We start from the raw sequence: 23,358 nt of genomic DNA, 5'->3' as shown, positions 1-23,358 counted from the left end.
CTTTAAAACACTTTCGGAAATATAAATAGTTCAAAACTTTTATAGAAACTAAAATTTGATCACACCAATAGATCCGTCTCGGAAAAATGAATCCAACGGTATATTGAACGCCTAAAACGGAGTTACGAAACTCCCAAAAAATTAATTTTATTGTAAACAGTCGGGCTGTAACGCTTTACAGGAACGCGTTACAAGCCCTGTAACGCATTCCGGTGATGCGTTACAGCCCTTTTAACCAATTAAAAGGTGTAACGCATTCAGTGAATGCGCCACAGGGTGTAACGCATTCCCGGAATGCGCGATACCCTATATTTTTTTTTCTTTTTTCTTTTGCAGCAGCCGCCGTCTTTTCCTCCTCGAACAACGTGCCGCCTGATCTATCTTTCTCTTGCTTTTTCTCCGTGCAGCAGCAATCAACAAACAACAGCAGTAGATATACAAATATATAAACATACTTACAATTCATATATATATATTTGATTTATTTAATTACGAATTTAATTACAAGAACTTCAAAAATTCATAATAAAAAATCTATACATCATAAAATTATAAAAAAAATACCCAGACGATCTACAACACTTGTAGAACCCAGATCAACATTCAAAATTATTCTGAGAAACGATTTCTCATCAGACAAAATTAATCCATGATATAACTTGTAAATATCATAATTAATTCATACAAGCAAATAAAATTCTGAAATTTTTACCACAGATTTATATGCATACAACCTAAGCTCTGATACCATTGTTGGATTTTTAATCGCAGCGGGGCATGGTAAAACACTTGTAAAAATCATAATTAAAAGCATAGGGATCGAATCTAACCTTTAAAATAATTCGGAGACAACAATCAGAGATCCTTAGCAGTTGCTCCCCAAGTGTGAAGCACTCCACCGGTATCCACCAAGAAAACGATGTTAAAAAGGAGGACGGAGGTGGAGAGAATTGGGTTTTCCAAACTTTTTGGGTTTTGGGGTTAGAATGAAAATAGGGTCTATAATAGTATATTTATAGGCAAAATTTTCAACTGAAATTTTCCCATAAATAATATTATTATTATCCCATTTATTATTCTTATTAATAATTAAAACACCTTTTAATTATTAATCCTTTTTCTAAGCACTTTAGAAATAATTCTCTCTCTTGATTTAATTTTCAAAAATTAAATCCTTTAATTAATAATATTAAGAACTTTTCTTAATTAATTTATAATCAATTAAATCTCATTTAATCAATTATTAAATTTGCCAATTAATTATTTATTTCATAAATAAATAATTATCAGCCATTATTAATTAATTCCTCCACCATTAAATCATTCTCTTTTATGGTGTGACCCTATAGGTTCAATATTAAGCCGGTAGTAGAAATAAATAATAATAAAACTATGTTATCATTATTTATATAAATTCTCTAATTTATTAAATATGATTAATTAATTAATCACATTTATTCTACATCGTGAGGGATACTTCTCAGCATATCGCGACTATCCGGATAATATGAATTCACTGCTTAGAATACCAAGAACCTATTCAGTGAATAGTTACCGTACAATAAACTCCTTCTACCCTACAATGTCCCGATTAAATACAATGCATGGATCTCGTGTCAAGCCTATCTAATTCAATCACTTCCTTACCATTTACTATGCGTAGTTCTACGCAAATTAGAAACTCCTTTCTAATTTCATTTACTCTGGCCAGAGATTCCTGAACTAGCATAAGTGGATCAGCCTTGAACATTCGCTTCCTTCACTGGAAGGGGTAGATCCTTTATTGATCATACACTATCTTCGTGTACAAATTCCTATACCCAGTAGAGCCCTAATAATTATCCCTGGAGACTAAGAACTAAACCAAAGCATAGTTCAGTATACACAAGATGACTATGATGACCTCAAGTCTAAGGATACTTGTACAACTATCATTATGTGAACAACTGCTGACATGTGAGTGAACTCCATCAGTTGTTCAGCTGTGCGAGTCATGTTCAGTGAACTTATTCCATAATAAGCACCTACATACTAGCTATAGTGTCACCACACAAATGTCTATGAGAACAGACATCCTTCATAATGAAGCAAGCATAATATGTACCGATCTCTGCGGATTATTAATTACCAGTTAGTAATCCTACGACCAGAAACTATTTAAGTTTAGAGTTATCATCTTTTATGTCTCACTATTATGATCTCATCATAATCCATAAAAAGCTTTACTCTAAACTATGATATATCTTATTTAAACACTTAAATAGATAAAGCCCGTTATAAAAAACAAAACAAGTCTTTTATTAATATCAATGAAATCAAAACAGATTACACAGGAAGTTATTCCTAAATCCTAATACATGATTGGACTTAGGACATATTCCTTTCAGATAGATCCATTGATAAATACAAAGCCCGACTTGTTATTCAAGGTTTTCGCCAGAAGAAAGGCATTGATTTATTTTGACATTTATTCTTTGGTGATGAGAATGGCATCCATACGGATGATAATGGCTATTGCAGCTTTGCGAAACCTTGAAGTGCATCAAATAGATGTAAAAACGGACTTTCTGAATGGAGATTTACATGAAGAAATCTACATTCAGCAGCCTGAGGGTTTTGCGGTGCCAGGATGGGAACACAAAGTCTGTAAATTGGTTAAGTCAATATATGGCTTAAAACAAGCGCCTCGAGATTGGCATCAGAAATTTGACACTGTTATATTGTCGAATGGGTTTAAAATCAATGAATGTGACAAATGTGTTTATGTCAAAGATACAATAAAGGGATATGTGATCCTGTGTCTTTATTTTGATGATATGCTCGTCGTTGGTAGTAATGACAAAATGGTAATGTAACGACCCGCACTTCCGGACTATTAAATCTAAGCCAAAACTAAATTACAATACAATTTATTACACCGAATCTCTATTACAAAAGTGCAGCTAACGGAAGCCCAAAATTTAATATACTCCACTCCTAAGTCCTCGAACTCCAATGATGTCCAACTCGAATCTTATACAAAACCTGAAATATAAAAGGGGTGAGCTACAAAGCTCAACAAGTACAAATTGACTAACTATTTTATAACAGATCAGAACAAAATAAAACAGAACGAAACGATAATTCTTATAATTACCACAGTCTTGATCTACGGCCACACATTGCCAGTAGCCGACCTCTAATTCTTATTATTATTGTTTATACCACATTTTTCCAGTGGTCGGCATCTAAAATTCAATAATTACGCGCCCTTAATAGATATCTAAAGTTGCACACTGGTGCGCCTACTAAGGGTATCTAAGGCTAGTTCCGGAACTATAGAGTAAATTAAGAACGAATTCAAAAATGTAGAGACTGGATTTCAAAAGATTCTCGTATCTTATTTTTTACATAGTTCGAAACAGAATTCTTATATCTTATACGAAATTCGAAAATCAGAGTATCAAAACTTTTTCGAAAACAAAAGTAAGTCAAAAAGTACTTACCTCAAAACCTGATCAGATCTGAATATAGCCTTTATAACCCTCTAAACGATGTTATTTTTAAAAATACAAAATACGGAAGTTGTAGAGAACGAAAAGAGCTTTCTGAAAAGTCCAGGATCACTGAGTTCTGACTTACATTGAATTTTCTACAAATTTTACAAGACTGCTGATTTTTGTGAATAAAGCCCTACGAATTTTAATAATTAAGGCGAGAAAGACGAATATGGTATATTTATAACAATACAAAACCCTCTATCTTAAACTACAAGTTATCCATATTAGAATTTGATCCAAATTTTAGGCTCATTAGTCTAAACCAATTTTAAATCCTATTCTTAATCTATTTTAAGTTTTTTTATTCTATTATTAATCGATATCTAAAAATTAAGGGATATTACATACTACTCTCCTTAAAAGAATTTGTTCCCCAAATTCACAACAATCCTATACGTCTAGTGCTACTAATCTCCTATAGGTCAAAATTAAATTATGGTCCGGGGGAACGCATCCTAGGGAATGTACTAGTCCCATAACTAATACACTCTGAAGAACAGCCTGCTCTGGATACCAACTGAGACAGCCCGCACTTCCGGACTATTAAATCTAAGCCAGAACTAAATTACAATACATTTTATTACTCTGAATCTCTATTACAAAGGTGTCTATTACAAAAGCGCAGCTAACGGACACCCAAAATTTAATATACTCCAATCTAAGTCCTCGAACTCCTATAATTTCCAACTCGAATCTTATACGAAACCTGAAATATAAAAGGGGTGAGCTACAAAACTCAGCAAGTACAAATTGACTAACTATTTTACCGGGAAAAAATGGTGTTTTAATAAAATGATTTTTCTCAAAACAATAATAATTTTGTAAAATATTTTCTAAAACAAATCCAACCCAAAATTTTATATTTTAAAAATTCAAAATTTAAAACAGAACAGAGCATATTTTATAACAGATCAGAACATAATAAAACAGAATGAAACGATAATTCTTATAAATACCACAGTCTTGATCTACGGCCACACTTTGACAGTAGACGGCATCTAATTCTTATTATTATTTTTTATACCACACTTTTCCAGGGGTCGGCATCTAAAGTTCAATAATTACGCGCCTTTAATAGGTATCTAAAGTTGCACACTAGTGCGCCTACTAAGAGTATCTAAGTCTAGTTCCGGAACTATAGCGTAAATTATGAACGAGTTCGAAAACGTAGAGACTGGGTTTCAAAAGATTCTCGTATCTTATTTCTTATACAGTTCGAAACAGAATTCTTATATCTTATACGAAATTCGAAAATCAGAGTATCAAAACTTTTTCGAAAACAAAAGTAAGTCAAAAAGTACTTACCTCAAAATCTGACCAGATCTGAATATAGCTTTTCTGACCCTCTAAACGATGTTATTTTGAAAAACACCAAAGTTGTAGAGAACAAAAAGAGCTTTCTGAAAAGTCCAGGATCACTGAATTCTGACTTACGATGAATTTTTTACAAATTTTACAAGACTGCTGATTTTTGTGAATAAAGCCCTACGAATTTTAATAATTAAGGCGAGGAAGACGAATATGGTATATTTATAACGATACAAAACCCTCTATCTTAACCTACAAGTTATCCATATTAGAATCTGATCCAATTTTTAGGCTCATTAATCTAAACCAATTTTAAATCCTAATCTTAATCTATTTTAAGTTTTTTAATTCTATTATTCTATTATTAATCGATAGCTAAAAATTGCGGGATATTACAGGTAAGATCTACCAAAGACATATTACATTCAAGATTCCACATGAAAGATATGGGCTTAGCTGATGTTATTCTACGGATAAAGATCCTTCAAACGTCAAGTGGACTTGTGCTAAATTAGTCACGTTACATTGATAAGATCCCTAAGAAATTTAGCAAGGAAAATTCTAGTGTGTCAAGAACTCCTTTTGATACGACTTTACATCTTTCGAAAAATAAAGGTGAGGGTGTTTCTCAAGGAGAATATGCTAAAGTAATAGGAAGTCTAATGTACTTAATGAATTGTACACGTCCAGACATTGCCTTTACTGTTAGTAAGCTAAGCCGATACACGAGTTATCCGGGTATGGATCACTGGAAAGCGATAACTAAAGTGCTTAGGTACTTAAGGTATATGCGTGATTATAGATTGCATTACACGAGATATCATGCTGTACTAGAAGGGTATATTGATTCAAACTGGATAAATGGTGTTAAAGGATTAAAGTCCACAAGCGGCTACGTTTTTATACTAGCAGGTGGAGCGATCTCATGGAAATCTTCAAAACAAACGGTTGTGGCCAAATCTACGATGAAAGCTGAGTTTGTTGCTTTGGATAAAGCAAGTGAACAAGCTGAATGGTTGTGCCAATTTTTAGAAGATATTCTAAGATGGTAGATGTCAGTGCCACCACTTTGTATACACTATGATAGCACTGCAGCTATTGGTACAGCCGAGCTTGTACTATATAACGGAATGTCGAGGCATATTCATCGGCGGCACAATTCCGTTAGACAACTACTCTCAACTAGAGTTATCACTATTGACTACATCAAGTCAAAGGACAACACCGCGGATCCGCTAACCAAAGGGGTAAATAGAGAGTTAGTTGAGAAATCATCGAAAAGAATGGGACTAAAGCCCATAACAAAAGTCGATACAAAGGAAATCCAACCTTGTTGACTGGAGATCCCATGATCTTGGTTCAAAGGGACAACCAAACTGTAAAGACTTAATGAGATCACTGTGGGGGTATCTACTCCTGGGTCAATTCCTATGATGAAAATAGTGATAAATTATGGAAAAGGCTAAGCTACGCTTTTAATGACATTTATGTGTTGATATATCGAACAATAATACTTCTGTATTATTTTAGAGATCACCTATATGAGTGAAGTGGGTCGCTTCAAGAAGAAATTGTGGGGGCTAATTCTGGAAAAAACTCACAGATCAAGCTAAAGCTCAAAACCAAAACGGGCTTAACAGTGAGAACTGAACAAATATAGGAAAGACTCTAGTGTGGGGTGTATCATCATTTCACAATACAGAAGGGCAGTTCAAGAACAATGCGACTACTGAAATTCTAGAAATGTAAATATGTTCTTACAAGGGAAGGTTCAAGGGGTAACGCCTACCTATCCTATGTTGATTTCTGCCGTGACTTTCTATCTCCGTGTCAAAAGAGTCATTTTGCAAAGTCAATTTTTATTCTTGTGGGGGATTGTTGGAAAATATTTGAATAAAAATTTATTTGCATTTATTTTATTTGACTTGTAACTTATATATTTTGATTTTTTGTAACTCTTATATTAATGTCATGATTTTAATTTGATCATTAATTTTGATGTTACAAAATTGAATAATTTTATAAGTTACAAGTTCATTTTTCCTATAAAAAGAGGCATTTCCTCATTGGTTTTACACACAAAAAAAATCATACAAAGATCATTTTCTTGCATTCCTCTTAGAGCTCTAGATTCTTGTTTCTGTGAGATAGAAAGGGTTGTTAATCGGTTCGTTGAAGGCGGGTCTTCAAGTGCTTGAGACTACCTTTATTCGTTGTATCATGTGAAACAGAAGCCGCAACACCTTCAAGCACACACGGAAAGGGCTTATCTGTTTTAAGAATAGCGTGGTGCTCACGTGTCTCGAACAATTCTTTCGATTTTTAGTTCTTTTATTCTTGATTCCAGGTAACTTCTACACTATACTCCCTACAGTGTTGTCATTCCAAATTTATTTAAATATTTTATTACAAATTTAATGTTTAAAATAACTTAAAAAAACGTATAATTTTTTTTATTAATATCCAACTTTTAACATTTTTGAGATTGTTAGTGTAATAATAATATATAAGAAAAGATGACAAAATTAGCTTAATTGCTTGAGCATTAAGTTTAACTAGCTCTATAGCCTGTGCAATGCACGGGCATGCTCTATATTGCGTTAATTCAATTTTGTTTTATAATTGTAATTGCTAACGGTATATTTATGTTATTTTCCGATGGATAAATGATATATTTATTTTGTGTATGTGAGCATGAGTATTTGTGGTATGATTACAATGTTGTTGCGATTATTTGTTTTAATTACAATTATTGACAGTATATGCATGTCGTTACCCGATGGATTGAGTACGTATTTGTTTGAATATATATGAGTTATTTTTTGGATGTGGTGATATTTGGGTTGAACGTATTCTTGAAAATTTGACTAAAACAATATAGGTCAGAAGTGGTATTTCTTGTTGTCCACTGCTAATGGCGATCCATGTGGGTTGTTTTTAAAATATTTATGGTATTTCTTGTTGTCCACTGCTAAAGGTGATCCATGGGGGTTGCTGTAAAAGTGTTTGTGCTTATTTGAGAATAATGCAAAATATAGTAGTTTGTACATTTATAATTTTATTTTTGATTGTTATTTGAATATTAATTCTTGACCTCAATAACTTTTCACATCACTCATTCAATATTAACAAATACATTGTTCTGAACATGTTAGGCTTCTTCTGGTTTCATTTGATACAAAAACATTACTAAGATTATCTGATTCAGTCGCTGTCATTCTTTCAAGTTGTGACGTGTAAGGTCGTAACTAAACATCAATATAAACCAACACGATCATATGTTTAATGAAGGTTATAAGCCAAAAATTACATGTGTGTCTGTATTCATTTTCTACCATACATTTCAAAGAAAATAACACATGAGAAATAGAATAGTATATAACTCACTTTGGACGATTAAAGTGAATAATAACAAGATATCTTGGAGGTCGATTAATTATACATAACACAATCTTTAGCCAGTGTGATGCACGGGTATTCTCTAAATATGTATAAAATATTGATTTGTTAATAATTATTCAATTTGTGTGTATGTTAAAAATGTGATTAAAAATATTTTATGTATTTGATATGTTAAAAACGTGATTGATTAGTGATACAACACTTAGTGTCAATACAAGTTTGAATTGTACGTATATATATATATATATATATATATATATATATATGAAAGTTCATTAATCTTTGTCTAAATTCGAATTTATTTGTACCATAAAAATATAATAGTTAAAGTGACAATAGTATATATAATTTATCTAATTAGATGCATAAATAGTTCAATGCACGTATGTATGCTCGATACAGTTTTTTCAGTTGACATCTAACTCATATGTTATTAATTATTAAATTTATAATATGAATACGTGAATTATAAATGTTAATATTTAGAATTTTAAATTTCACTGAAATATCAAAAAGTACTTAATTTGAATCAGGTTTATGTTTGATATGTTTCTCATGTATAAGTATTGGATGATATATTATTATGAATAATATTATTGACAAATATATGTATATATGGACTTATTACTCAAACATAAATCTAAATCAAAATAAGTAGTTTTTGATATATATTTCAGTGATATTTAAAAATATAAATATTAATGGTGCATTAATTGAAAGAATAAATGTGAAATAAATATCATTAAATATGAACGGACATGAAAATATGTATAATTCGTTGATTTTTTTGGATTATTTTATGTGTTTATATTATAATTGCGGTTAGATTATTTTTTGTGTCAAAAATGTGATTGATGAGTAAAAATTAGTAGCCCGATCGAGTATTCAATTCGAGTATTCGCTTTTAAAATGCTAGTCTGGTTCGAATAAGTACATATACATGTGTGTGTATGTATGTGTATATCTATATATATATATATGTATATATGTGTGTATATATGAATATGTATATGTGTATACTAATCATGTAAAATTAATAAATTTTAACAAATGATTATTTAGTTAAATAAATTTTACATTTACGTTAATGTATATATAAAGTACACAATGGTGAAGCATATTAATGATGCGTCAATTAATATATGAGCTACAAATATTATATAGGTATTAATAGTCAACTAATAAATATTAATTGTGAGAATAAATGTAAAATAAATATTATATAGATATTAAGTAGGGGCATAATAGTCATATAATTAATTTACTCAACAAACTCGCTTGTTGTATTATATATATATATATAGTAGTTAATAAATTAATTAGCTATTAAGTATGTTTTAATAAAAATTAGTTATTAATGAATAGAGAATTAAATATCTTATAATAATGGAGGTATTAATACGAAATAAATAGGATAGGGTTAAAATGTCTTTTTACATCCTAGGGGGTATAACAATCATTTTACTTGATTAAATTGTCTTATTGAAACCCCCACTTGCTTTATTATATATATATAATAGATTTTATGTTTAAACTACATATATAACTATCAAAAGATGACAGTAAGCTAATGACAATTAGTTTACCCTAATAACAGAACTTAAGTATCGGTTTTTTATCTTAATGTGTAATAATAAAATATTAAATTATTCCATTAAATATCAGTAACTTCTCATTGCGTTGGTATCAAAAAAACTTCTCATTGTGTTAAGAAATAATATATAATACAATTAGTGTTATATTGATTTGGTCATGCAACTTGTTGCTTGATTATTTTTTATAAGATAAAAACACTTATATTTTCCAAAATAGAATAAAAAATGTATATAATAGAATACAAATACACTCAAATGTGTCCGGTACCTACACAGTTGTCATATTGAAAAAGAAAATTGTTTCTAAATAATTGTCATATTTCTCATTCTGATGTATTTTTAAAGAGTTTTTTCCATCAACTACCCTTGTATAGTTTCAATAGTTGACTCAATATTTAACGTAGATATTTATAATTCACCCTTAAATACAATAATTAGGGGAAAACGTGAAAATAAAGTAAAGAGTTACATGCTTCGTAATATGTGTGTTTTTTTACAAATGTGACAACTAAAAAGAACGGACGAGTATATATTATTTAATTTATTATAATTTTGAGAAATCTATCGTAAATATTTAAATATGTAATAAAAAAATCTATCTATATATTAAATGGCAATCAACGGATAAAAAACCATTTTAATGATTAAGAAATCATGATTTTGCCATTTTATATTGAAAATTATAAAAATATCATCGTTACACATTTTTTGTTAAAAATAGGTAGAATTAGTAACCCCTTGCTTGCTACTCACAAATTTCATATCATTGTCATTTTTCTACATAACTTTTTGAGTTTACTTTAAAGTTCTTATTTAATAAGTCACATTCTCTATTTTTATCAAAAAAAAATTATTACTTTAAATTTTAGTATATAAACTGTTGATTTATATTATTTATATAACTCAAATTTTTTAGTTTTTTTAGTTTTAATATATAATTTCAAAAATACCACCACTTTGTTGTTTTAAGCAAAAAATGTAATTAAACTGTGTTGGTATTAGAAATCGAACTGTCACCTTTTCTTCGAGAAGTTTATCATAAAATCATTAGGCTATAATAATTTTTGATTTTATTTTAAAAAAATATTAAATAAATCACATTTCCTCCTTTTTTTTAATCTAACGTTTAAGTAAATAAATGATAATTATATAGTTGGAATTCTAATTTTTGTGATTACACAAACGTGTGTGTGTCTATATATATATAATTTTGTTAATTGTTTTTATTTATATTTTTATAATTTAAATATTTCTTTGTACATTATTTGCCTTTGTATCCTAAAAAACATAATTCAGTTTGACTTAGTGAATTTACCGACTCAAGAATATTCAATGTAATCAGAGAGTATTCGGAATGACTGCTCGAATCTAAAATCAAATATATTAAAAAATTAATTTTTAAAACTAATTTATTAGCATAGATATGCATCATATAAAAAATAGATATTACTTTGAAGATTAAATCAACTAAAATAATATATATTTCTCTTATTCTTGTCATTATTGTATTCGTACTCCTAGATAACGAGAAAAAAATTCAAATTCATTACAGAGATAAAAATCATTAAATTTGTACAAAATCAGGCATATATAAATTAAACAGCGAGATGAGCGAGTAAATTTTGTAAGACACTTAACTAATTAGGTAATTAAGTTAGTTCAATATTTTATTTTCTCTTCATTTTTAGATTATTTTTTATGTCTAATTTTAGTAGGATCAAGCTTGACACGAGTAAAACTCAAAATCGGATTTTATTCGACTAATGAAAAATCAGCTCGATAATAAGTTCGAGTATATATATTTGATCAATGTATTGGTTAAGACAATTGAGTTTTAGAACAATGATGTTGTTAAGTCTAGATGTGATATAAAAAATAAAATATTAAAATTTGATCTAATATAAATAATTAAATGTAGTATATTTCATTATTTGTTAGTAAGTATAATTTTCAATTAAAAAAATTAGTATCGAACATTTTATGAAATTGCACAATAATCATTTGTACACTCCTCATTTTGATCAATTTAATTTTTATCATGATACTTTTGTTGAGTGTATTTCATTTGTTATCGTCTTCTCGGAGAGCATATCATATTTTATTAATTTTAATATGTTATTTTTTCAATTTGTTTCGTTCACCTCACATTAAATTCCGTTAGTCAATCTAAATGTTAACAATTGAAGAATGAGAAGAAGTAGTAACGAATATGTTCTATTTTTTTCACTCTTCAAATTTTTAATCGCAATTAAATAAATAGGGATGTGTATTAATCATGCCCTGCCAAATTTCGATGTGATTACCATCCTGTTGAAAATAATTGATGATATCAGTATTTAGAACTATCAGAGTTTATGGTCAGAATTTAGTGACCGGAAGATCTGAGTTTATGAAAACTGTCAGTATATAATAGATCAGGGTTTAAGATCAGCATTTGTCCATCAGCGTCTGTCAACACTGTTTTCCAGGAAGTAATTAATTTTATCTAAAAGACTTTGATTTGCAGAGATATGTCGGTATAAGACTTTACTTATTGTAACAATTAATAGTTGGATATGTATTATGATTTCTTATTAACTTGTAATATATCTTCGAGAATTGATTGTGTAGATGTGCAGTATATAATTACAGATTAGGTTAGCACTATATGCGTCTTGCACTATATGCGTCTTGACAGATATCTGTTCATTTTTTGAGAGAGTATTGTAATCAGTTTTTATTCAGTATTATAAAAAATGTTCTTATTTGTTGAGTTTTTAATTCGATTTGATTGTTTAACTGTATTCATCCCCTCTACAGTTGATTTAAGGTTTAACACACCACGTTCGGGTCGGGAATTGGAGGATTTTGCGGGGCGGGACGAGAAACAGGGAAAATTTTATAACAAGGATCGTGACGGGGTTTAAGATTAATGTCTCCCCACCCGGATTATAAATTAATATATTAAACTAAGTAAATTATTATAAAATATGATTTAAAATATTATTATAATTTTAAAATAATCTATAATTTTATTGATCAATTCTTTTTACATTGTAATATTATATATTTATAACTTGTGATTTGTAATTTCTTTATATTAATATTTTTATATTTTACAAATTATTAGATTATTTTCTAATAAAAACATATTAAAAATAAAAAATTATTATTTCTAATTATTCCCCGAATTTTGTTATAATAATATAATTTTGATATTTTTTAGTAATTAGGCTTATTTACCTATATATGTTATGATAAGTAATCTCAAAATTTTCAGATAAAGCAGAGAATTAAACTTTGCGATAGAAAAATAAGCTCTGAAATCTCATGACGTTCCAACACTATGTAGGAAAAGAAAACAAAATAAGACAATCAAACCATCCAACCAAACAAGTCTTAAATATGTTGTCAAACAAGTCTCGGAAAAAACATTTATAAATCCATTTAAATTTCAAAATTGTCCCCACAGAAATCAGAGAACATATATCTATACCCAGACCCGACCCGACTCAAGAAATTAAAAAACAAATATTTTTCCCGGAACAGGATCAAATTAGGGGTGAAGAATCAGATGGGGATAATCACGAGAAGCTTTGCATTCATAATGGGGACAGCATGTGGTGTATACATAGCTCAGAATTACGATATTCCTGACATCAAGAAGCTCGCTGTTACTAATTTTGAGAAGCTCAAACGTACTGAAGAGATTCATCGCAAACCAAACAAGGACAAAGATGATCGCTGAGAGATTGTATTACTGTAACTTAATTATTTGGGGGAAGTTATTATTTTATGGTGCTGAAATTAGGTTTTGATTTCTCTTTATTTTTTTAAGTTGATGAAACTAGTTACTTTCTTGGTTTGTAAAGACATATTTTAATTGTTACACCATCTTAATTTGTTTTGATTGTGTTCTATAAGTGTAAGCAGTTCCGATGAATGGATGATTTGCAGCAACTTACAGAATTTATGATTTGTAGTTGTATCGGAAAGATTTGAAAACAAAAACAAGGATGCATAAATTTTCCAACTTTGAGAAAAAAAAAATAGTAAAGAAGTGGGTATGGTGTCGATTGGAACATTACTTTTTATATCGGATTGTATCAACTTTTAATTTAATTTAGATGATTAAGATAAGAGTGTATCTTGAAATTATAAGAATATATATCTATATATATATATATATATTTTATTTCTTTTCTTTTCAATTTCATTATTCATTTTCTGACTATGCCCGGGAATTGAATCAAATCGAAACGAAACGGAGGTTGTTTACCGTGACACTGTACAGGGCTCAAAACTGTGATTGAGTTTATGTAATCAGGTCATAAATTCATAATACATACTTGGATGTTTGTTTGATATGTTGCATGTTTTACTCTCAAGTACGGGACTTGCTTAAAAATCGAGAGGCTCTATTTCTACTATGTTTGGCTCAATTTCTTGTTCGATTGCCTTGCTTTGGCCACCCAACAGTGTCATTGGTGCACTGAAAGATCAAGTAGTGTTAATTCTTTATCTTCAAATGTCAATAATTTCTAATATTTCAACCTTAATAAACTCAATAAAAGTTGACAAAAACATACCTCTCTGGTCCGGTGTGGATGGTGCGATTTTTTGCTCAAACCGCAAACCAAACACTAATGCTGTTTTTTGCTCAAACCACAAACCAAATTGCACGTGCTGTTTGGTTAAATTTTCAAACCACACTACAAAAATGCAATGCGATGTGATGGAGTTTGTGCAATTTATTTATTCAAAAGAAATTAATATTTACATAAAAAAATTAGCTAATAAGAAAGCTAAAAATAATATATTTTTGATTAAAAATAAAAATATCGATAATTTGTAATATGTAAGCTGGTATTTATAACACAAAACTATAGTAAAAAAGAACTGAATCTATAATATATAAATATATCTATACGTAAATTATAAATAAATTTATATATATATGAAATTGCGGTGCGGTGCAGTTTGAACCGCATTGTTAAAATGTCAAACCGCAAACCGCGCCGCGCGATTAGTCAATAACTCAAACCGCAGCCGCACCACATAAAATTAAAAACCGCATTTTGCGGTGCGGTGTGGGGCGGTGCGGACGGTTTGATGATCACCCCTAAATCTATTCTGAAGAATAATTAAAATATCAATACACTAATAAAATAACTACTCAGTCTCTCGTCTACCAAAAAACAAAACAAAACAAAAATCTAGGGCAATTCTACATTGGCTCCCTTAAGTCATTTTCCAGTCGGCATCCGAATAGCTGGTAGACCCACGGCCTCTACCATTTCTTAATTAATGAGGTAGCTCACGAGGAATCCTAGTAAACCAATCACCACCACCAATAAAATATATGAACTCCCGATATTACTTTTGCTGGTTTCTTTCCGCAGCAACTCCTGTCAACAAAAATATTTGAACCATGTTTATGATTTGACATGTAAGGTTTTTTATTTTTTGAGAAAGAGTAAAATTTTACGAAAGCATAGATCAGAAATCATCATCAGCTGCACAGCCTATTTCCCCACAAATTAGGTAGTTAGCTTAAACATGAACCACAATATCAACAAACCGCAAAAAATGGCTGATAACTGCCTACTGTTTCTCATTCTAAGTAAAGTTTCCTTCTGTCTACTCCCTACTATTTATGCAAACTAACCCTGCTGTGATGTCATTTATATGAATAAAACTACAAAAGACTAATTTCTTCCTGAATAAATCATCATAATATGTATAAATATAGGCAACCAGAATTATCACAGTGGCATTAATTAGAAACAAAAATAATTTCTGGATGCAAAGTAGGCAACAGTTTTAGACCACGTAGCATATAAACATTCAGGGGTTGGGAGGAGAAAGAGAACTTTTTATGTTCATCTTGGTTGCAGTACAGCAGATGATAGATATAGTTCAATAAATCCTTTGACCATATCCATCCTAGCTTGACATCCCACCAACAATACATAACTAACACATATACAAAAATGGCATGTTCGCTAACCGTTCAAATGACATTAATAAAGTAGATGGTGAGGTTGTTTGTTAAATCACCAGAGAGTGGCAAATGAAAGGGAAGATCTAACTACGTGAATCTTGGTTAAGACTAGTGAAAACAAAGCAAGTCAAAATCCATTACTGGGAATGAGGTATACAATTTTAAAGAAGAATAGCCATCATTTGACTAGTTTCCCAGGGCCAGGGTAATTCAGTATCTTCACATTTATATCACACTGAGCTCCAAGATCCACTATCTGCATGGGACTCGATATTCTATTATTAAAATCCACCATCTCACATCCGTATTATATAGTATAATTTAATTTTACTTATTTAATTATTCATAAGCCTTGAGAACTGATAGCTGACTGATAATATAAAGAAAGCTCCACAATAAAGTGAACTTCAGAATACATTTCCACCCATTATAACACTGTTTAATATGGATTACCATTCTGAATTTAGTGAAGCTGTTAGGATCTTGTACACATGGCCACTCTTAAATTTCAAATGTTACTAGGAAAGAGCAGCATACAAGACATTTAGAAGAACAAGTCAATATATGTATAGAAAATACTCCCTCCTTCCCATAATACATGTCCTTCTGATTTTTTTCACTAACTTTAAAGGTGAATAAAAAAGATAAATAAATAAATTATATTTGAAATTTTCTTTCACTGAATATAAGTATAAATAAAAACTTTATTCAGAAAAAAGAAAATTTGAAAACTAATTTGTGGAGCTATTAATTTATTCACCTTAAATTTATAAATTAAGTCAAAAAAAAGTCAACAAGACATGTATTGTGAGACGGAGGGAGTAGCACATGATGCCAGTTACAACTGAAAACGCAATTGCAAGATATAGAGACATCACAAAATAAGAGAAGCATACCAACTCCTTACGAAGCTTCTGATTCTGTTCAATAGCAGAAGCTTTCTCATCAGTCAGCCTGGAAACCATGGCCCATTCCTGTACATAAGACCTTTGTAGTTTAGAACAGCAGTTCAGATTTAAGAAGGCAGATTGGGTAATCAAACTTAAAACAATGAATATTTCACCAAAAGAATTTAGATTACAGCGACTCTTATCTCATAAAACAGACAATACCTAAGCAAGTCGACACAAGCCCTATAAGTACAAAGCAAATCTAATTCCAGTGAGTTTTGGCGAATACATACTCATGAAATCTGTAGATAATGCGTTACTTAATCTTGATAGAAATGTAATGAAATCATTAGGCCGAGATTTAAAACCAAAACTTTTAAAAACCAATCCATACGATCCATTTACTTAGCACTGTCTCGTTCACACTTCCTAACTGATAACTTCTAGTAATGCATTGTTGTACATTACAAATACAGATCATGCATAACAAACATAATTACCTCATTGCGGTAGTACTTTAACTCATTACAAGTCACACCGAAAATAATATAAACCTTATTAGTCAACATATGCATGGAATGATAAGGGACACTGGATTGCAGGAATGTCAAACAATGTATAGAGAGATCTTAAGAAAAAAGGTATATGCTTGCATGCATGTATGAGAGGAATAAAATAGGGAGACTGCTCACATCTGCAGATGCAGGCTTCTCTTTCGGTTCTTCTAGAGAGCCTGTAAACTGATGATATAAAGTATAATGAAGATACATTTGAAAGTAATAAAGTTCCAAAACACCCGGGGTAAGAAGGAAACAAGAGAATAGTATCAATCACTTACACCATCAAGCGATGTAGCATTTTGATTAAGGCCCTCGACATGATCTGCCCTGGGTGAAGAACCTTCTTCTGATCCTTCAGGAACGGGTGATGGAGGATTAGCAAGAACGTAAACGACCCTCAATCTAAACTCCTCAATAACCTTTCCATCCTCCTTAATAAACTGCAAATTACGTTGATCAAGTTATGACCCAAATAGCAATAAAACTACCATCAATTTATCAGAACAGAGGTGCACATGAACCAACCAGTTCTGAGCTTATTTCTTTATTAGTGGCGCCTAATGGCGCAATAACACTCTGGAGCAGAAACTTGTCCTTGCACTGCATATTTGGCGGTGCCTCTTTTGATCCTTGCATAGTGACTATCAAAGAACACACATAAACATAACTGCATTCAATCCCAAATTTAAATCTTCACGCCTAACTTACACAGCATAAACAAATGTATAAAACTAATTATATCCAGAACATAACTGATTCATACCCGTAAAACTGGAAGAAGAGCCTGGAGAAATGATCCCACTGTTGGGACGGACACAATACTTCTTGGGGTTTGTTGTCTTAACCTGATCGGTCATAATTCACTTCATTATATGCTTATAAAAAAACTGAATCATACATGCAATTATCCGTTAATACCAGACACTTGCACGCATGGCAGGTGAATTCCCAAAATGTGAAATCGACCCGTCATAAACGAGACATTGAGCTATTAATTATTTTTTAGTAAAAATTAACCCAACATAATACATTCACCCGTCTAAAATTAGGATTGTGCAAATGCTGTAGTCCTGGGGCCAAAGCTCTTACTTATCCTATATCACGAATCCTATCTAATAATCAATCACATTCGTTGTCTCGAAAAACCCACATAAAATACAATCGCTTCCGAAACAAACAAACAACTTGTTGAAAAAGAAAAGTACCTTAAAAGCAACATAATCATCAGTCTTGTTGGTTAATTGCAAAGTACAAGAACTCTGCTTCCTCAATTCAACTATAACAACACATTAAAAACAAACCCATTAAACAAATAATCAAGAAATTTAATCTTTTTTCACCTTGATTTTCTTAAAATAGACACAGTAATTGAAAGTATCTTACAGGGGAATTTGAGTTCTGAAGGATGTACGCTGAGAAGCTCGCCAGTGCTCATGGCTTCGAATCAAAATTTTCCAAAATGGGTTTAAAAGATCCGATGGGCAAGCCACAATTTTTAGGGTTTTTATATAGGCTTGTAATATCAATTTGGTGCTGTTTTAGGAAAATAACTCATTTTCCTTTCTTTCTTAAATTCAATCTACCGGTAAGATTTTTTATTACACCGCCTTTTTTTCATGATAGCTAAATGCAGTAATTTTATTCCGTCAAAAATTACAACAACAATAATAGTTTCATTTTTCGTGCATCACATAAAAATCAGTATATTTAATATCATCATTACTACATTTTTACATGTATCTTCTTAAATCAATTTATAATGTTTTATGATTTATTATACTATTTTTTTTTCAGTTTATGGACAATCTGACTGTTTTAAATATTTTCTAGAATTTTAGCAATGAAATTATTATGTTAAATAATGACCAGCATAACTATATTTATAAAATATAATTCACGGTTCTATTGTGATATCATCTAAAACTAAATAGAAGCACAAGATTTTTAAATTTTAGTATTTGACTCGTATTTTTTCGTCGCATTTATTTTTTTACAGTTATTTTTATGTTTGACATGTATATTAATGTCTATATAATGTATAATTTAATAATCTATTTCTATTTTTCTTTTTTTTAATGAAATATTAATATTAAAATTTTATTCAGAACATTTTTTTAAATAACTAATGGAAGTCAAACGTTTTATCGTAAGTGTAGTGATGACGGATAATTCAGATACAAATCTAACTATATTGTTAGTCCCTTAACAATATGACGAGAATTACAGAAGGGGGGTTGAATGAAATTCTTAAAACTTTTTCTTGAAATAAAATGTTCTAACTCAAATATAAATATAAGTGTATTGATTAGCACAATGCGGAATAAAAACTTTAGTGAATCAAGACAGAAGTAATTAATAAGAGTCTTTAAAAACTTTCTGGTGGATTTGAATGATTCCACCAGAGATATATATTATATATCGAGAGAACCCTGTGTGCAGAAATGCTCACAACTGCTTACAACAATTGAACTTCTAAGACTACAGAGAAATGCTAAGAATCCTGCTTACAAATGTTTCTCTGCTTTCTTGCTTAGATCGATAGTGTCTTAGTTGCTACTGCTTGGTTTATATATCACCAAGATTACAAAGTAATAAGACAAGATAATAAAACAAAAACTATATAGTCTATTACAATGCTACTTCATTACTCTATTCCAGTATCTTTGAATATATTCATAATAGCATGGAAATGGCAATGCTTCTTTGTTCTCGAAAACCCAGTTGAATAGGCTACCACATTCCATTTGCATCCACTCGACGCATGTGACTGTGTTGTCACTGTCAACAGATATTTGAATTCTTTATCTGTCGGGTTCATGATCATCCGTCGAGTTATTGATCATCCGTCGGGTTGTCTATTTGATCATCCGTCGACTTCATTGTAGGTTATCCGTCGGGTAGCAAACTGGCACTTAACTTCATTTCATTTATGCAGAATTACAAGACATCATCTATGTACAATTAATCAACCTATTCTGCATATCTAGTTAAAGTCAACATGACTTGAATACTACTTACAGAATCTATACAATGGTGAATGCAGAAATGTGCTACAGACTTATTCTTACATAAGCTACTCACTTGATGGATAATAAGTCATCATCCGTCGAGAGTATAATGAGTCATCCGTCGGGACTATAAATCTTATTCGTCGAGTGCTACATTATTTCACTAAGTAAAATCTACTAAGGTATTTTGTTCATGAAATCATCAAGTACACAACATATACACAACAATCTCCCCCAATTTATGTCTACTAGAATTGTAGCCATAAATTAAGAGATACTTGATGATAACAAAACACCATAAAAATATAACTTTAAGAGAAAGTAGATATTACTGAAAAGTGCTTCAAATAACAGAAATGTAGAAAGTTTTGCTCACAGTCATTTTTCAAGATGCTCTTCTTGCCTGAGCAGATTTGTCTAGTTTCTTGAAGGTCTGGATCTCTTTTCAAACTTTCTGTTGTTTTCCTCAATTTGATTTTGGAGCTGCCTGTGGAATTCCATTTCATCAAATTCTGAGAGATTTAGCTTTCCTTGCATTTCCAAAAGAGTCTCATTGCTAGAGATGCTCAATTGGTCTTCTAATCTGAAGAATCTTATCACACCTTTGTCACTATGAACTCCATCAGCCAGTTGGGCCTTAGATGCACTCTTCTCCCTGTGTAAGGGATGATTAGAGTCTTTGGGAGTGCATCTTTAGCTCTAACACTCCTTAGTTCTTCAATCTTCTTCAATACCAATCTTCTTGCAGTAATGTTGAACCCAAAGTTCTTCTTGAAGGATGAATAAACTTTAATCAGTACAACTTGGCTTTCTTGAAGGATCCTGTGAAGAGGCCACTGAATCTCCTTTCCTCATTTGTACTTGAACACTAACCTTTCAGGTAGGTTTCTGTATGCATCAATTCCTCTCACTTCATCTAGTTCATCCAGATAGAGGTTTAGATAAGAAAATTCTTTGATGTCACACAAGTACAGATAGTCTCCCTTACTGACTTTAGATTGAGCTTTGACTTGAGACTTGGATTTGAGAGGTGACAACTTCACTTTCTTGACTGCTTTTGACTTTGTTCTCTTTGGCTTGCTAAGGATTGGTAGATTGAAGTCAGTAATTGGTATATTCTCCCATTCTATTGGCTCATCCTTCGGCACAATAGGTTCACCATGAATATTCCTGTAAGGATCCACCACCTTGATATCTTCAAATACCACAGAGGGCTTTGATGCTTGAGTTATAGATGGTGTGGATTCCTTAGGAAATTGATCTTCCAATTCCTTGTCAACAATATCTAGTTTCCTTTTAGTTTTTTTAGCCAATTCCTTCTTTCTTGGAGATTTCTTCTGTTGTTCAACTTGCTTCTTTGATTCAATAGCTTCAGTTGGTTGAGAAGGGATTTGTTGTGATGAATTAACAGCATGTAGCTGGGCCAAGATAGCAATCTGCTCTTTCTTTTGTTTAGTCATTTTAGCATCCAGAGCAGCTTGCTTCTTTTCCTGCTTCAATCTTTCCTTTTCTTCTCTTTTTGTTTGGGCAAATTGAGGATGTCCAGCCACCACACAAATTTCTTTCCCATATTTAAAAATCTTGGCAATTCTCCTTTTGGAAGCTGAATCAGGTGGATCTTTGTATAAAGCAATTGATCTTGACAGAAGCTTCTTCTCATCAGGCTTAAGTGTCTCATATACAGTGTCCAAAGGATTTTTCAATGATGATTTTGAGTAGTTTACCCTTGGTTTAAGAATTGCTTCAGCCTTTGGAGATTTGATGCAGGAAGATTGTCCTCTTTCCAGATAGTTCATGCTCATCTCATTCATACTAATTTGCTTGACTTGAGAGTGATGGATGGCTGACTTAACTGGCTCCTTGACAAGTTCAAACTTCTTCTGTATTTCCTCATCAATCTTCTCCCAGTTGACTAAACTCAACTTTTCCTTATCAGCTGCTCTTAAGTTGGCTGCTGATGCATTGATAAGATCTATACTATCTGTAACTGATGGTTTTAAGATAGTAATTGAAGTCACAATTACTTTACTGATTTGAATTTGAAGCCTCTCCCCCTCACTTGTTCCTTTCTCCCCCTTTTTGTTATCATCAATTTGAGTAGAGGAGGTGGTTTGAGCAGCCACCAGTTTTTGAAGTAGATCAGTCTGTTGGGCTTGATGAAGATGAATGGCAGTTAAAGATGCTTCCATGGCTGACATTCTTGTGTCCAAGGCATCTATCTTGGTTGACGGGTCAGAATATTTCTTTAATTGCCTCTTGATATCAAACATTGTAGCTTCTAGAAGTTTAGAGTCTATCCTGTCTGAAATAGCCTTTTTCATCTCCTCAATATCATTCTTCATAGTATTCACATCTCTAGCATGCTGGAAGCCTTGTATTTGTTGAAGTTGCAGGGAGGCTAGATGTGCTTGAAGGAGCTTCTTGGTGCTGGCATTGGTAGTGGTTTGAAGAGCAGTATTGGTCTGATTGATTAATTGGATCAGGGTTGTCTAGAAGTAATGCTCATCACAGTGCTTTGAGAATGCCCATGATGGCATACCTGACCTTGAACTTGAGCCTACTTCTCCCCCTATGTCCATTGCTTCATCTTCACTATCCCCACTCCCATCTCCAAAGAAATCAGCTGAACCACCAGTCTCATAGTCCACATCACCAGCTGTAGGAGGCAAAGCTGTGATGGCATCCTTAGCTCTCATTAGAGACTGTGTGGTATGCACCAAATTCAGCATCCTTTCTGCATTATCATTGCCCTGTTCAACTAAAAGTTGATAAGCTGGAACAGGGTGAGTAAATGCCTCAGCATCAAGGGAAGTGGAATCTATAACAGCTTTAAGATGCTGAGATAGTCCTTCCCTGTCTGCATCCTGGACATTCATTGACTCACTAGCAATGACATCCATCCTTATAGCTCCAGTACCTGTATTTCTCTCATTTTCTCTCTTTTGTTGCATCAGGGTCTCACCCTGGCTCCCCACCCTCACACCCTCACCTTCACCTACTAAGGTGGGACTCCTCTCACTCTCTTTTGCCAATCCTGAAGAAATGGATTGCATATTTTCACTCATTTCCTCTC

General features: G+C 31.6%; 2 protein-coding genes across 3 annotated transcripts; one reads left to right on the top strand and one right to left on the bottom strand.

Moving 5' to 3' along the window:
* The first annotated feature begins 13,245 nt into the window (after positions 1-13,245).
* LOC141661427 (uncharacterized) lies at positions 13,246-13,728 on the top strand. The gene has a single exon (XM_074468437.1). It carries the CDS (start codon positions 13,398-13,400, stop codon positions 13,569-13,571), a length of 174 nt encoding a protein of 57 aa, XP_074324538.1. The 5' UTR covers positions 13,246-13,397; the 3' UTR covers positions 13,572-13,728.
* Positions 13,729-14,754: 1,026 nt separating this feature from the next.
* On the bottom strand, positions 14,755-18,833 carry LOC141724174 (vesicle-associated protein 1-3-like). 2 transcript variants are annotated; one of them, XM_074526196.1, is made up of 8 exons: positions 18,661-18,830; positions 18,483-18,553; positions 18,041-18,122; positions 17,803-17,918; positions 17,556-17,717; positions 17,410-17,457; positions 16,724-16,801; positions 14,755-15,231 (listed from the first exon to the last, which is right to left on the bottom strand). In XM_074526196.1, the coding sequence occupies exons 1-8, from the start codon at positions 18,710-18,712 to the stop codon at positions 15,124-15,126; spliced, it is 717 nt and encodes a 238-aa protein (XP_074382297.1). In that variant the 5' UTR covers positions 18,713-18,830; the 3' UTR covers positions 14,755-15,123. The 2 variants fall into 2 exon arrangements, with proteins under 2 accessions (XP_074382297.1, XP_074382298.1); XM_074526197.1 differs by lacking the exon at positions 17,410-17,457 and having other exon boundaries at positions 18,661-18,833.
* Positions 18,834-23,358: the final 4,525 nt, after the last annotated feature.

This window comes from Apium graveolens, chromosome 5 (genome assembly GCF_009905375.1).
Source record: "Apium graveolens cultivar Ventura chromosome 5, ASM990537v1, whole genome shotgun sequence".
NCBI classification, from domain to species: Eukaryota; Viridiplantae; Streptophyta; class Magnoliopsida; order Apiales; family Apiaceae; genus Apium; species Apium graveolens.
This window is presented reverse-complemented; position numbering and strand designations above follow the sequence as displayed.

What these genes read in the sequence shown, in the direction of transcription:
- LOC141661427 (XM_074468437.1), top strand. Translation starts at nt 13,398, where the DNA reads ATGGGGATAATCACGAGAAGCTTTGCATTCATAATGGGGACAGCATGT.
- LOC141724174 (XM_074526196.1), bottom strand. Translation starts at nt 18,712, where the DNA reads ATGAGCACTGGCGAGCTTCTCAGCGTACATCCTTCAGAACTCAAATTC. An exon ending in TTCAGAACTCAAATTCCCCT is followed by an intron (nt 18,554 to 18,660) that starts GTAAGATACTTT and finishes GTGTTGTTATAG; the next exon opens with TTGAATTGAGGAAGCAGAGT. An exon ending in ATGATTATGTTGCTTTTAAG is followed by an intron (nt 18,123 to 18,482) that starts GTACTTTTCTTT and finishes ATGACCGATCAG; the next exon opens with GTTAAGACAACAAACCCCAA.